The sequence below is a fragment of the Patella vulgata genome, chromosome 6 (genome assembly GCF_932274485.2).
Source record: "Patella vulgata chromosome 6, xgPatVulg1.2, whole genome shotgun sequence".
NCBI lineage: Eukaryota > Metazoa > Mollusca > Gastropoda > Patellidae > Patella > Patella vulgata.
The window spans coordinates 26,711,146-26,726,875 of record NC_065884.2 but is presented as its reverse complement, the minus strand read 5'-3'; the positions used below and the strand labels follow the sequence as shown (position 1 = coordinate 26,726,875).

The 15,730-nt window shown below is 35.6% G+C and overlaps 1 protein-coding gene across 2 annotated transcripts; it reads left to right on the top strand.

The window, feature by feature from the left end:
• Positions 1-3,787: 3,787 nt before the first annotated feature.
• On the top strand, positions 3,788-15,419 carry LOC126823449 (GTP-binding nuclear protein Ran). 2 transcript variants are annotated; one of them, XM_050552313.2, is made up of 7 exons: positions 3,788-3,898; positions 6,435-6,526; positions 8,260-8,344; positions 8,494-8,619; positions 9,002-9,189; positions 13,094-13,264; positions 14,714-15,419. In XM_050552313.2, the coding sequence occupies exons 2-7, from the start codon at positions 6,479-6,481 to the stop codon at positions 14,756-14,758; spliced, it is 663 nt and encodes a 220-aa protein (XP_050408270.1). In that variant the 5' UTR covers positions 3,788-3,898; positions 6,435-6,478; the 3' UTR covers positions 14,759-15,419. The 2 variants fall into 2 exon arrangements, with proteins under 2 accessions (XP_050408270.1, XP_050408271.1); XM_050552314.2 differs by having other exon boundaries at positions 3,811-3,894.
• Positions 15,420-15,730: the final 311 nt, after the last annotated feature.

Genomic DNA, 15,730 nt, shown 5'->3' with positions numbered 1-15,730 from the left:
CATACAATAATATGGAAGACCAAACAGCTCTTTATTGGGTATTCTTAATTCTTAGTTCTTAATTCATATTCCTTAAATTTCATTTCTTCATTTGTTGTGGTATTTCGACATTTGTACACTAAAATTAACATTATCTTAAAATTAACATTTGTTTTACAAATCAGACATTTGACATATTAGATTATTTGTAAAATGTATTTTAATTGTAGGCTATTTTAATATAAAGATAAAATTTATTTTAGAAAATCAAAAATTAGACTCATTTACATTTCATCAGAGAAATACAACGAAAATCAAATCTGGAACAACAAATTTCTAAATACAAATCTCCAAATAGAAATCTTACAAAACATTTCTCCAAAAACATTTCTCGAAATCCATCGAACCGGAATATTATGACGAAATGAGCGGAAATCAACCTGGCATACAATAAGTCACCATACAATAATGGGGAATGGAGCAAGCATTTTCAGAAATTAGGTTTTGTCTGATAGCGACATATTTCTTTTCTCAGTCGAAAGAGTGTTTAATCTCTTCTAAATCATGCAATTATGAATGTGCCAGGGAATAAGTAATATATTGAAAGAGGGATAAATAAATAAATACCTTCCGCTCATGCATTACACGATAACCCGTAGTTTAATCTTTAAATAATCCCCCAACACACACACACACACCCCACCTCACCCCACTAACTTAATAGTATTTAGCGTCATTCAACTGTAATATCTTTTCCAAGCTATGTAAATTTAAATGTGCCAGAATATAATTTACATTTCTGAAAAGGTAAACGACACTTCTTTTCAGTGGTATTATGTGTGATATCTGGAATGTCGTAGTATGACCCGTATTTTGACATTAAGACCCCACCCACTCCCTCCCAATCAATAAAAAGAGTTTAATAGCGTACAACTTTTCAAGTTATTCTCTGGCACATTTATATTTATATACCTTGAAAAGAGATCAAAGTTCCACGATACTAAACTTTATTAAGTGAGGGGAGGGGAGGGATAATTAAAGATACATTAGTTAAAAACTAGATAGTGTAAAGGTAATTTGCTGAAAATTTCAGTCAAATTGATCCACTATCAGCCGAGAAAGAAGCGGGTGGCATTTTTGCATAGTCTCGGTCATCATTACTAAAATCATTAATATAAACAGCATAGTCTCGATTATCCACTTTTTAAAATTTAATTATTAATGGCCGTTAGCGGCATATAGGAATCTAATCCAGCCAACATCGAAGGCTAAGTTAATTAATGTCTAATCGATAATTTAGATAACATTTCAGGCCTAAAGAAAGACTTATAATAAACAGATTTTGCTCTTGCATAATGCATGTTTAAGCTGAAAGTATGTTTATTGTTTGCTACAAAATGTAAATTATTTTCTTGCACATTTGTAATTACATACCTTGAAAAAAGAACAAAATTGAAATAGCACTAACATGTATTAAATGAGGAGGGGGTGGGGGTATTTAACGTCAAAATACGGGCCATAACACAAAATACAAGATATCGGGATGCATACCATTAAAAGGGTCCCAATACATTTTCAAAATTGTAAAATATTTTCTGACATATTCATATTTACGTACCTTGTTAAAGCAGTTATAATTTGGATCTTCTGAAATCTATTTAGTGAGGGGATGGGGTATTTAAAAGTCAAAATACGTCGATATACCAGTTATCGTATAAAATGCTTCACCGGAAAGTATTTGTCTATCGCTCTTTTGAATATTCGAGTATTAGCTATTTTACTGGCACATTCATGATTACATGATTTAGAAGAGATAAAGCCCTCTTTCGTTTGTGCAAAGAAATATGTCGCTATCAAATAATAACCTAATTACTAAAAAATAGACTACTTTCAATTTATTTTATTTAATGCTAGATCAGATTAACAATATATATTATACTCTTCAAAAAAGTAGGGGATATTCAGAAACAATACAAAACTGCGGAAATGCACTGCTGTTTTTATTAGAGGTAACCAGTGTATGTTAATAACAGGCCAATTGCCTACACATGAACATAAATAGTTCATATGGGCGGCTTATCTGACGGCCCCATTTCACTCGCAAAGAGATCCACTGTCAAAAGTGAAAATGGACGTTTTTGATTTTTGTCCTAATAATGAGTAATTGCTCCACCAATCCTGAGCCATTCAGCAATTCGTCGTGGCATGCTCCTAATCAACCGTCCAATCACGATTTGGGGCAATCTGACCCGCTCATCTTTCAGTGCAACGGCCAATCCTTGCAGTGTTATCGTTTGACGTTGACGTCGACGAACACGTCTCCTGATCAAATTAAACGTAACACACTAAAGCAAAGATACACTAAACAGTAAATCTTATGCAAGAACCGATAGGAAAGCAAACACGTCGGATAGGATAAACCAGCAAGGGACAGTTTTCATCAACCCTTCCTTGAAGTGTCAAATTTGACAATGAACCCCTCCCACATGTATGGCGCTATTGCGTGTCGCACATGCAGCTCAGTGGTTCTTTGACGTCACGCGTGCATATATTCCTAATCGTCGGGCTGTCGATTAGCGGAACCCTGACATTTTTGTCCAGTATTTTTCTAGTAAGATTGGATATCTCTACTTTACATATATACCAAAATTGCCATACTTTTATTGGAAATAACCACCCGATAAATACTTTTCTGGGAGCCTATCTTTAAAATATATGTTTATGTCCTAACGTTCTCAGTCCCTGTCGATATTTGTGCATTTCAGACCATAACTTTCTGGATTATGACCTCTGATTGAACGAAATGTGTCTTTTAATTTTAGCTTGTTCTCAATCCATGATCCCGTGCAAAAGGTGGGCGTATCTTTCCTGGCAACTGCTGTTTTGTTTTTTTTTAGTTGGCCAGCTCATGCAAATTACAGAAGACAAAAACACAGTGTAACATTTAAAGACAACACTAGTGTTATAGGTGTTTTTTTTTAATTTTCCACCGGTGTTAACACTGTTATTACCCTAGTTTAGACACTGGTGTAAACCTAGTGCTAAATCGAGGGTCTCAGGTTGAGGCACCGAAAAGAACACCAGTTATACACCACTACAACACAACCTTAACACAAGTGTAACCCGGGACTTGAATTGACCCAATGTGTTACATCCAATTCCATCTGCCAAGGGTTCTTTTACGTATGTATAGTATACGTGACAAGGAGTAAGGTCGCCTGTCCAATCTTGTGGGTTTTCTCCGGGACCGTTAAACCGCATTTCTCTCTATATATATCTTATAGCCTTGTAAGTCTAAGCAAATTCCTTCCTAAGCCACAATATAGTGGCGATTCGACCGTATCTCGTAAAGTGTCCCATTGGCGACATTGAAATATTTTCAGTTAAGAGAAAAAAAAATCTTCGTAGCAGAGTTGTTATCATTTGTTTGTTCAAGATACGTAAAGATGGGAGGGATCAATAGAAACCAAGGTAACTAAAAATAACCATATTATAGAATTGATTTATTTGATTTTATATATTATATATTATTATTAGATTCAAAATGTTATTATAAAATAACACTTCTAATTTATATATATTAGCAGCATTTCGAATTATGCAAGCAAAATGTGGTAAAACTACGCGCACCCATTCCAACTAGGATTTTTTTGTATTATCTAATTGGTAGGGTCAAATTAGCTGCAGTTCGATTTGAGTAAAATATGGTAAAAAAAAAGCCCCCCCCCCCCCCCAAGAATGATGACAACATAGATCCTTCTATGATGACAATAACAATATTGCGTTCAGAAGGGGAATAACTCTAATAACAATTTCTAATATTAAATTGCGCGCCAAATGTTTTTAACCGGTTAGAACTGCTCTGACTAGCTACTGAAGTCTTCCTTTAGCGCCATTTTGACTTGTTACACGCAGGTTGGTGAGTGAATGCATTTTAAATCTAGAGTCATCCGTGACTTTTTTTCCTGTTCTGTATTAGAAATAGTATAATCTATTAGATTAATAATCTACTTTGAATATTTTATGCATATTTTAGCTAGTGAACTACATTTAATGTCCGAAGCGATACATTTTCTCGTTGTCTACATGATTTGGTTGACCCGTTCGGTTTGTTTATATTTTATTGAACTTCATTTATTCTTATACAATGTGTATCCTACATTTCATAATTGTACTTAGTACATGAATTTAATTTTAAAAATAACTGTTTTATTACGATTGATCAGATTAGTGTTGGTTTTGTATGGTAAAAGACCCTTGAATCATCTTATTCATAATTCAGTGCCGTGCTTCCGGTAATAAATTAGGCTAGTCCTCGACTGCGTATGCCTATCATAATGTTACTTTTACAAATAAAATAACATTCAGACTCTAAATTAGTTAAGCTGATCTGTCTACCCACATAATAAAAATGGACATTTATTTTAACTCATAGATAGGACGAGGTAAAAAATAAAAGTATTTCATTTCATCAATCAAGATTCAAGTTATTGTGTAGTAAGTACTAGTAGTGTGTAGGCTAGATTAAGATAACAAAAAATTTATAGGATTGTGGGTCTAATTGTTGAATTACTATTTTGTTACTTACTAATTAAAATAAGTAGAAATAATAAAAGTTATGATGAATCAGTATGAAACTTATTGGGTGTGAGGATTTGGTTGAAATCCAAATTGGTTTTCTCCTGAAAAGTCTGACTCTGGCCAGTATTGACTGACTTTTCCTGGTTGGTTCAAGAATAAACTAAGTTACTATTTATAAATTATAATAAAGATCTACCATGACCAGTATGAGTATGAAATCACTTCTGATTCTGAGTTCTGACTTGATTATCTTTTTCTTGTGGAAACCGAAAGTAGTTCTCAATTGAATTTTTCATAATAAATTTGGGTAAGCTTTTTTCCTTATATGCGGAACCCGAGTATTATTTTTGTGTACAAATGTCAAAATACAACAAATGAAGAAATTTAAAGTCTATGAATTAAGAAATACGAAGTGGATATTTAACCGTATATGGCAAAGTATCTACTTCCACTATTTTACCATACATCGTTTCGGCGCAGAAGCACGATTTTACGGGGAAAACATAAACCACTGACAGTCTTAGTACTTAAATTAAAACCAAAATCCGCAGAAATCCGCCCTCGACCAAAATAGAATAATATTCTAAATGCTTTTCTACAATTTACATTTATTATCTTATTTTCTTTAAAAATAATTCTCCAGTTTCTACCATAGAAATTCAAGTATGGCTATTTCGTTCCTTTATAAGAAACGGAAAAAGAAGCAATGTTAGACAAAGACCGAATAGAACTGTTGGGTTAGGGTTAGGTTTTGGGTTAGTAGGGCTTGCCACGAGACGCGAGCAGTTGCTCACGCAAAATTTTAAGAAAAACCTGTAAAAATAATCAAAATATTGACAAGTTTATTGCCGAAACTAACCCAACAATGTCATATTAAAATCTGTCTGTCAAACTGAGATTCACCCAGCTGCACGCGGCATTTCCTCCTTAAATTTGATTGGCTAATGAAGTTACTTGCCACTCGTGTTACTAAAAATACACCTGAGACCTGAATGTCATGACTGGTTTTCCTACGAACACCAGTAACAAACGCGTGATAATCGAGTCTAAAGTAAAGGATGTTTACATCCGGCATTTGGCATTCACGCTAAATAAACACGTTTCAAACTAATATTTGTTCGGTATTTCTTATTTTATCAGAACTTTGGTTTTTATTCCATTGTGCAGTCGTTTAATTTTCAATGTAAGCGTAATAATGGCCAAAGGAAACCTGATTGCCCTATCCACATTTATGTCGTGGGGTGAAGAAATCCATACGGAAATTGGTTTTTAAGAAGTGTCGGATGACTGTCAAAAACAGAAAGCGATGGTCACACATATTTACTGCAAAGCCAGGAATAGCAATTTCTTATGATTTTAAATTGAAACAATGTTACAAAATATGTGCTCATGCATACAACATTTTGCGTGAGCAATTTTTATTGCTCGTCTTGCTCGCCCAAACCTAAATTTGCATGAGCAGTTATCTGCTCGCCATCAATTTATTCGTGGCCAGCCCTGGGTTAGTGTTAGGGTTTGGGTTATGGGTTAATGTCAGACGCCAAAGCGAAAACTGCTAAGTCCAGGTATCGGAGAACTGCGCATGTTAAACGGAAGCGTACGGCAAAATAGTAAATAAAGTAAGGCAAAATAGTAAATAAAGTAAAGTGTTGTATACGGTTAAATATCCACTGCCTAAGAAATAAGGCCTAAGAACACTGAATAAAGAGCTGTACTGATTTATGGGTCTGGTCTGGACAGAATTTCTTTTGTATAACTTATGATCACTCAGGATAGATCAGAAATGAGCTCTTAAAAGGTCTTATCAAATCAAACTTACTGGATGACAATTTGTTTTTTTTCCCATTACAACTGGAACCATTGGTATTTTTCAGAACATAACAAAAAACACTAATAATTGAAAGAAAAGAAATATATAATGGCAGCTCTTGGACAACAATGTGAAGCGGAACCGCCAACGTTTAAGGTAAATATAAAATAATTATGTTCATGTTTTGTTTAGCCGTTATTATTTATTATGTATTTACCCAGGACTCGAAATGTTTGGCGGTCTACTTGTCGCTGACCAAATTTATAGGTTATTCAGGTTCAATTGGCATGCGCCACGAATGTTTCCAACAGGTGCTAGGAATATTTTTACGACTGTGAATTCGGGGGAAAATTCGTGGATATTCTTGAGTATTTGTCACAACTGTCGTACAAGAGATTAAAATTATCAAAGTAATCAACAAAGACCCACAGTACTAGCGAGTTTTAATCTCACAGGTGATTTCTTTATAATCTTTTGTGGCTTCACGCCCATTGAGTTTTAATCGGGAAATAAATCGGGACATGAAAATGGTGTCAGATTTCACAGAGTGCCGGAGTGATCAGAGGTCGGATGTGACAGAGTGCACTGTACATGCGTGTTGTTTACATTAGTGAGATGAAGAAGCCTTTTGATTTTCAGCGATTTCTGATAATTACTGCCAGACTTATGACCCTTGATCACTTTGAAAAATCTTGTGGACGCTCTAGAGGCTAAAGTTAATATCCAATTGACTTTAAATTTATACACAGTGTTTAAGGTCATGAAACGAAGAAGCCTATTGATTTTCAACGATATCTGATAATTCCTGCCAGATTTATGGCCCTTGCTCACTTTGAAATATCTTGTGAATGCTCTAGAGGCTAAAGTTAATATTTCGATTGACTTTAGATTCATACACAGTATTTAAGGTCATGAGACGAACAAGAAACCTATAGATATTGATTTCCAACTATTTCCAATAATTACTGCTAGAGTTATGGCCCTTGATCACTTTGGAAAATCTTGTGGACGTTCTAGAAGGAAAAGTTAATCTGATGGACTTGATATTTATACACAGTATGTGATCATCCGATCTGTATGAAATTATATGCATTATTTAAATTAGTAAAACGAAAAAGCCTGTCAAATTTCAACAATTTCTGTAGACTACTTCCAGAGTTGAGGCCCTTGTTTCAGTTTGTAGATCCTTGTGAACCCTAAAAACGACAAAAATTATAATCTTATCTGTATGGAACTGTCTTGTAAAAGCCCCCAATTACCTACACAGGATTAAATATACGACACCCTTGTCAACCACTCGGACGATTTAGCTGCTGTGGGTCAGTGTATATTTCGTTGCCCTGCAACACATCTTCCCTTCTTTTTGTAAATCTGAGCAAAATACTTGCATTTATTGCACATAACGGCTTGTTGTCCAACTCTGTTACTGGTATGTACATTCTCCTCCGGTTCGTGAAATGTGGACGAAGTCCATGCAATTTGGGTGATGAAAATATTTATTTGCAGTTATTTCTGTGCACCAACCAATGTGTACAAAGTAACAGCCCTCTAAATTCATTAAACTGTTAGTCTTGAGTCTATACGTTCATGTTCACAAGTGAGATTATCCAATTCTGGGGCAAATAACTTATCTGAAACCGTTTCTCTATCAGATACTATACAAGATGAGAAGTATCATGTTGAGGAATGGTGGGGTCAAAGTCCACTGCTTGACATTCTGTCAAACACACGAAACAGTCACTAGCAAGCTGTTTATTGTTTTGTGATGTGTGCATTTGACACAACAGAACCCACATTGGTGTCTGAATTAGTTCTGTGCCTTTATTTTAAAGGTACTTATTAATTAAGCTTACTGCTAATGTCTTAAATTAACGTGATTGTAATTTCAGCTTGTTTTGGTTGGTGATGGAGGTGTTGGAAAAACAACTTTTGTTAAACGACATGTCACTGGAGAATTTGAAAAGAAATATGTTGGTATGTATGATCTATCTTGGTTATTTAATTGTTCAATTGTCAAGAATAATGAATTATAGCTGAAATGGTCTGATCTATTTCCTAACAAAATATTAGTGCAATCTTGGGGATGTTAAGTTAATAAACTCAGTTTTATTTCTTTTATTTAGCTACACTGGGAGTTGAAGTCCATCCATTGGTTTTTCATACAAATAGAGGTCCCATCAGATTTAATGTGTGGGATACAGCAGGACAGGAGAAATTTGGTGGCTTAAGAGATGGTTATTATATTCAAGGTATGTGATGTACTTTGTCGAAATAAAATAAAATATGGACCTTGACCTGATATATACTGAGCGCCATGGAAAATGCATCACTTAGTTTTTCGTATAAAAAAATGATCCTGTAAACATGTCTTATTTTGCTTCTTATTGTGAACAATATTCAAATGGGAATACATCAATAACAACACATTTGTACACTTATGGGTGTTTAATCTGTAATCAACGGTACAAAGTCAGAGGGGTCAAAACCAAAAGTACGACACAGGTGAGCTGCTTTGGGCGTATGTTTTGTTGTCTGGCAACCTATCTGGTAAATAGATTGATAAGGTTTTCTGAAAATATATGTAAGAATTTGGTACTGTAAACTAACATTAAAAAAATTAATCAATTTTAGGACAGTGTGCTGTAATTATGTTTGATGTAACGTCCAGAATCACATATAAAAATGTTCCCAACTGGCACAGAGATTTGGTTCGTGTTTGTGAAAATATTCCTATTGTATTATGCGGTAATAAAGTCGATATTAAGGATAGGAAGGTGAAAGCTAAAGCCATTGTTTTCCACAGAAAAAAAAATCTGCAGGTAAGAACTTGAGAAGTTTTAAGTTGTCAAATAATATTGTGTCCCAACTTTTGAAGAATTGAGGTAGACTATTGAAACTTGGGGATCACGTGGCTAAGTGGGTAAGACGCTAGCTCGCTAGCCTGGAGGTCGGGTGTTCGATCCCTGCATTGGCCGAGAAAGTTCATCCAGATTTTCCGGCGTGGTTCTCCCTTGTCAGTGATGCAGGACGGAGGAGCTGGCAAGGAAAGCTGTCTAGTCATTCGGATGGGACGAAAAACCGAGGTCCCGTGTACACATTGGCGTGCACGTAAAAGATCCCTCGGCAGTTGGAATTCGATATAAGAGTAGGCCGTAGTGCCGCTGTCCGGGCAAAATTTCCCTCATAGCACACTGTATGGCGTATGCCCGTCTTCATTAGCCCAGGTTAGGAGCAGAACAGTAGGACGTTAAACCCCATTTCATTTCATTTCATTTCTATTGAAACTTGATGTTGATGTTCCTTTGGGTGAATGGGGATCACGTGGCTAAGTTGGATGAGACAAAAAACGAGGTCCCGTGTATACATTGGAATGCACGTAAAAGATCCCTTGGCTCAGTTGGAATTCGATATAAGAGTAGGCGATAAGTGCCGCTGCCTGGGCAAAATTTCCCTCATAGCACACTGTATGACTTATGTCTGTCTTCATTAGCCCAGCATAGGAGCAGAACGGCAGGACGTTAAACCCCATTTCATTTCATTTCATTTCCGACTATGTGACGTTGAGTTTAAAAAAGGTTACAAATTGGGGGGAAAAAACACTTTCTTACAAAGCGAGCAATGGAGTTGACACCTAATTTTAAAAACCTGTGAGCAAAATTCTCCCCCATATCGATGCTGTATATAAAAATGACATGGTTAAGGGGGTGGACAGTAGAAAATTCCATTTTTTTTAAAAATTGGGGTAATGTTACTATATTGCACAAAGTAATCATATATGAAGCTCTGTTCCAAATTTGAATAAAATATTACCATAACTTTCCGAGATACTTCATGACTAAAATTGTTAATGGTAGAAAAAAACTCGTTTTGAGAAATCGACAACCAAAGTTTAAAGTATTTTATTAGAACAACCAACACCAATTTAATCAATTCATATAATTTATTTTAATAAGTTATCTTTTATTACCTATATTTTCTATGAGTATTTTTTATAAATATACAATATTTGAATTAATTTGACCCATTTTCATTGTCTATAATTGGTTTGTACATGTAGGTAACAATTTAGCTCATGCCAGCTCCATAGGTTTTGCCTTCTTTCTTTTTATTTTCAATTGATTTTCGCAAGGATTCTTTTTCTTTTTGTTTTCTGATGTTTTTGAATCTTTCAGAAGATTCATGAGCAGATTTTTTAAGTCGCTGGTTGTCCTTTTTTTGGCAAAAACGTTTTGCATTAGGGCCAGTACTGAGCGAAGCCCTATCCATAATATCAATTATAGTGGTTGACCCCTTATTGAATTCTAAAATTCCTCTAGCCACAGCATTTTGAATAGATATTAGTGAAGCGTTCTTGTGTTTGGGGGCCCTTGTCCAAATCACAGAGTTTAAACATTCATTGTTAATCTGTGTGCCACCCCGTAAACACCTCTTTAGAAGCTGAGGTGAACATAACCGCTCAAAGACTGGCTTGATGGCTTCCAGTACATATAAAGGAAGTGGTGTTGTATGCTCACCTCTTACAGGAACTGCAATACCATCTGCGATCTGACGGTTATACCAACACCACGAATCACTGCCCTTTGGACAGTGATTGTGATGTGGCTTACCATCATCGAGATAATGAAAAAATATTGACCATGTGACATTTATCATACCGGACAAATCGTGTACATGATCTTTTATGGCTCTACCATAATAATTTTGCATGGCAACTACTCTTTCCTTAGTAAGTCTTCCCTTACCATCAATTGGGCAACCTTTGGCTTTATTTTTTTGGACAATATTTTCCAAATTGTTCCTCATTCGTTTACTAACATGGTTAATACAGTCCTCGTTTTCGACTGGATATTGAAAACTGAGCTATCACCATCATTTAAAAGTGTTGTGTATCTAAAACCAAATTTCTCAATAGATCTTTGAAACATTTTCAAGGTGGCAGCAGTTTCCATACTCTTTGCGGAGCCATGATGATTTATTTGACAGACTGGTCTGTGAGCGGTATACCAAGTTACATATTCCTCGGAAGATCTGTCCATTTTGTTTTGTGAACATAATGTGCAGAAATTTGACAACCTCAGAATCGATAACTAAATTTGTTAATAAATCAACAATAGCCACTACTCCGTAATGAGAACTGAAACCTCTTTTGTGCCACGTGCCGTCACTTGAAACAGCAATATTTTTAATTTTATCATGAGCTATACAAGGATCAGATTGACCATATGCAAGATGTATTTTTTGTTTCACATCTTCAAGATGATGGTCAAGGGTGGAGAGGCTAGCTTCCCCTATGGCTTTAGTATGCTTACTAAAAGCTTCTTTCTCCAAAGAAGATGGAAAATCCATGACTTGGCAAATGTGTCAAGAGAGCTCTTCCCAAGCCCCATCTCCTTCATGGCGAGAACAGCTCTCCTGTTGACGAGAGGAGCACCCTTCTTTTCAGTTTAAGGGGAAGTGGGTACTTGACCCAGCGATTGCTCGCAAATACTGCAATATAAATTAAATATGCTTGAAAGGCCAATAAAATTATCCTCATGTAAAACAACATTACTGCTGTGACATGTAGGACAGCATAAGTTTGAAATTAAGGACTGCAAGAAGTCAGTGCTTAGAATCCTGAATCCAAATGAACCAGGCATAGACCTAGTTATAGTACTACTAGTAGTACTAGTAGAAACATCATCTACAGATGAACTGGTATCAAAATCAAAGTGACTAAATTTTTTGGCAGTAGGCGATATAACAATATTGTTATTATCAACCTGATTATTTATATTTAAATTCGTCGCCGTGTGTAAATTTACACGTGAACTATTAATAGTATTACTACCTGTGCTGGTACTAGGTGTAGATCTAGCAGTAGCACTAGCAGACGAATTTTCATCATCATTCAGTATATTATTATTTATGAATGAAACTGTGTCATTTGGCCTTCCTTGTGACACTGTAGATGTTCTCTGACGCCGTCTACCAAACTTATTTAGTGATCTAAATTTTTTCAAAGGCATTTTATATGAAATTCTGTAGAAATATCGATAAACAATCACGTAAAGTGATCAATAATATAGTGATAGCCACGAGGACGGATATCTATGGCATTGGCTTAATGCGCATGCGTGATCGCCTGACCTGGAGGGTTGCTGGTTTCTGATTGGACAAACCAACACCCGACCTTCCTGACTGACCAATCATATAACGTGGTCTAAAAATAACCTTATTAGGTATTCAAAACCAGTTCTGACAGGTAAAGGGTGGTATGCTATTTTTATCTCTATGTGAGGGAAAGGTTTCGAGGTACCCCAAAAAAACGTCATTTCCTTTCAATACGGGAAGTCCCAAGCTTTATAACGGTATCAAACATGGCGGATGTTTACAATTCGGAAGCCGAGTATTTCGCGTGTGAAGTGCCTATTGTTTTTAAACTTATATCAATAATTTTTATGGAAATCGGGTGAAATAGAAAGGAGAGAGATCATTCAGAACCAAATTTTGTGGAAATATACAAGAATTTTTTGAAAAAAATGACTGATATGTGTTCTTAGATAGTGTATGTGACAGAAAATCATGAAACCTCCAAATCGATTTTTATTATGAAATTCAATATATGATGTGCGAACGACGGCCTTAAATAACATGCATTTTAATGACATAATAAAGGTATTCTATTCAGTTTCCTCTTTTTGTAAAAGAGAAATAACATTCAAATTTTGTTTACATTTTCAGTACTATGATATTAGTGCCAAGAGCAACTATAACTTTGAGAAGCCGTTCTTGTGGTTGGCAAAGAAACTGGTTGGTGATGTAGATTTAGTTTTTGTAGCTATGCCAGCTTTGAAACCCCCAGATGTTGCCATGGATGCTGCTCAAATGAAAAAATATGAAGATGAACTTAAAGTGAGTTTAAACATCAAAACATATACTAAACAGCAAAAAAAACGTCAGTACGATTTTAAAATCAGGGAGGCACTTTAATCAAATCATTCTAGAAAATGACTTACTAAATGGATCAAAGCAATTTTTTGTGAACAGTATGTTGACACATTAGTGATTAATTCATCACAGTTTCAAGACATTACGAGAAGGGTTAGAGTCTGTACACAGTCTATACATTAGTATCTGGTGCGTCCACCGCAAGTGTCAATAACAGCAGCGCAGCGTCTGTACATGGAGTGGACCAGACGATTGATGGAAGCCATTGGCACCTGAAACCACATTTTCAGAAAAGCCTGGCTCAATCCATTGGCTTTGTTTGGTCTTGGTACGATTTCATTAAGTCTCCACTGAATTTCATCCCAAAGATGTCCAATCGGGTTTAAGTCCGGACTAAGGGATGGCCAGTGCATATCGTTGACAATGTTCTGCTATAGAAAGTCCTGAGTACCTCTAGCGGTGTGGGCGCAGGCGTTGTCATGCTGGAAAACGTTGATTTGATGACGTGGGATCTTGAGAGCTTATCGATGTAGTGCACTGCTGTGATGCCGCATTCTCTCCCTGGACCAAGATTTTGAAACCCCACAGGACCCAGTCTCTGGTTCAGGCCGATTCCACCCCAAACCATTATGCTTGGACCTCCCCATGAGTCTCGTTCCCATGCTGCACGCAGCGATCCATCTACGCCATACTTCGAGAATAGATCACTGCCCTAAATGCCGTCCATTTAAAACGCTCACGTGATCATTTTGGGGCAGGACTTATCGACTGGACTACTGCTTTGTATACACAACAGAATAAAAATAAACCGAAGCACATGTTTTATGTAAACACGAATGTCAAGTTGACAAAATGCCAACTTCTGCCACTCCAGTAAAAGCGATATATAATATGTGCGAGTGGGTAATATTGCAATACAGTCTTTACCATTGTAAACTGTCTTTAGTGTTTCAATCTGTTTATCTTTCAAAACAAGGTTAAATACTCCTAAATTTGTCCTGCAAACAAAACCGCCTCGGTGAAATTATCTTTCATGGGCGCCGCCATATTGAATAATTAGAGGACTATTTTGTGATTTGGCTCTGATTAGTTCGACACAAAGGCTAAATAAAAGCTAAATAAACATTCATTCAATATAACAGAAGAGAAATAAATACTTCTAAAATTTTCTAAAAGTATACTCTGTGTTTTCGACTAAAATCCTTGAGGTAGGAATTAAAATGTCGGTTAATTAGGTTAGGGCCTGTTCACAGCGGAGCTAGCTGTAGACAGGCTGCCTAAGTTTGGATGTATAATATAGCAGTTTAGGGAATCGGGGGTCAACTAAAACTAATGACAATTGCATTATGCGAGAGAACCAGTAAGATTAATCCGTTGACATTGTTGTATTGATTTGTATAATTTTATTTACAGGAAGCCCAAGGAACAGCTCTACCAGATGACGATGAAGATCTTTAAGTATAGGCTATATAACAAATTAAAATTGCAAATAAATCACTTGAACTTCTTTTTTTCACCAATAGCAAGAGAAACTTAACACCAGGCAATGTGTGTACAAACTTCTTATTGAAAAGATCTTGAAAACAATCCAAGTCGTACAAGTAGATGTTCATGTGCGTGTATAAACAAGTCAAAAACAATAAATAATTGTACCGTTGACAATTGGAACAAGGAAATCTTGACTCGTTTAATTATTTTATGGGTATGTGTTGAAGACAAGCTGTGAGTTCTTCTTTTATCCCATCTGAGATGGTTTGACAATGATGGTTAAATACAGAATCTTGAAAATTGGTGAATATTTAGTGCTTCACTTACTGTTGTGATTTCAGTGAATTCATAACTTCAGGAGAAAGGACATTTGAATCTGGTGCAATTGTGTTTTTTTTTTCCTGAGATTTTTATTACAAAAACCTGTCTTAATAAGTCATGACTTCGGGGAACATTTTTACAAGTGGAAGTAATTTGAATATTGTGAACATCCTATTAAAGCAATCAATGTCATGACTTAGTTTTGTTAAATTTTGTACTAAAATTGCTTCAATTAAACTTGTATGATTGGGAATTAATGCAGTGTATTGTATTTAAGAATTATAAATAAAGTTGCTCTTGTAAATTTAAATGGACAGTTTAACTTATTCTTTTTTGACAAGTATTTTGAGGAGTAATAAGAGCATTTGAGGACAATATTAAAGCTGAATTCCCGATTACAAAACTACAGAAATAATTATATAAGAAAAAAGTTTAAGCCTAACTATCGCCATACTTGTTTTCAATTTGTAGAAAAAACATGGCGATTGCTTACTGCGTACAAAAAAGAGGCAGGCCACAATATACTTTTGCTCTAAAAATAAGAAACTGTCTTACCCCAAAACAATAACACTGTCAACGCTAACCAGTTCTTTGTGGATATAGCATCAAGGGACCATCATA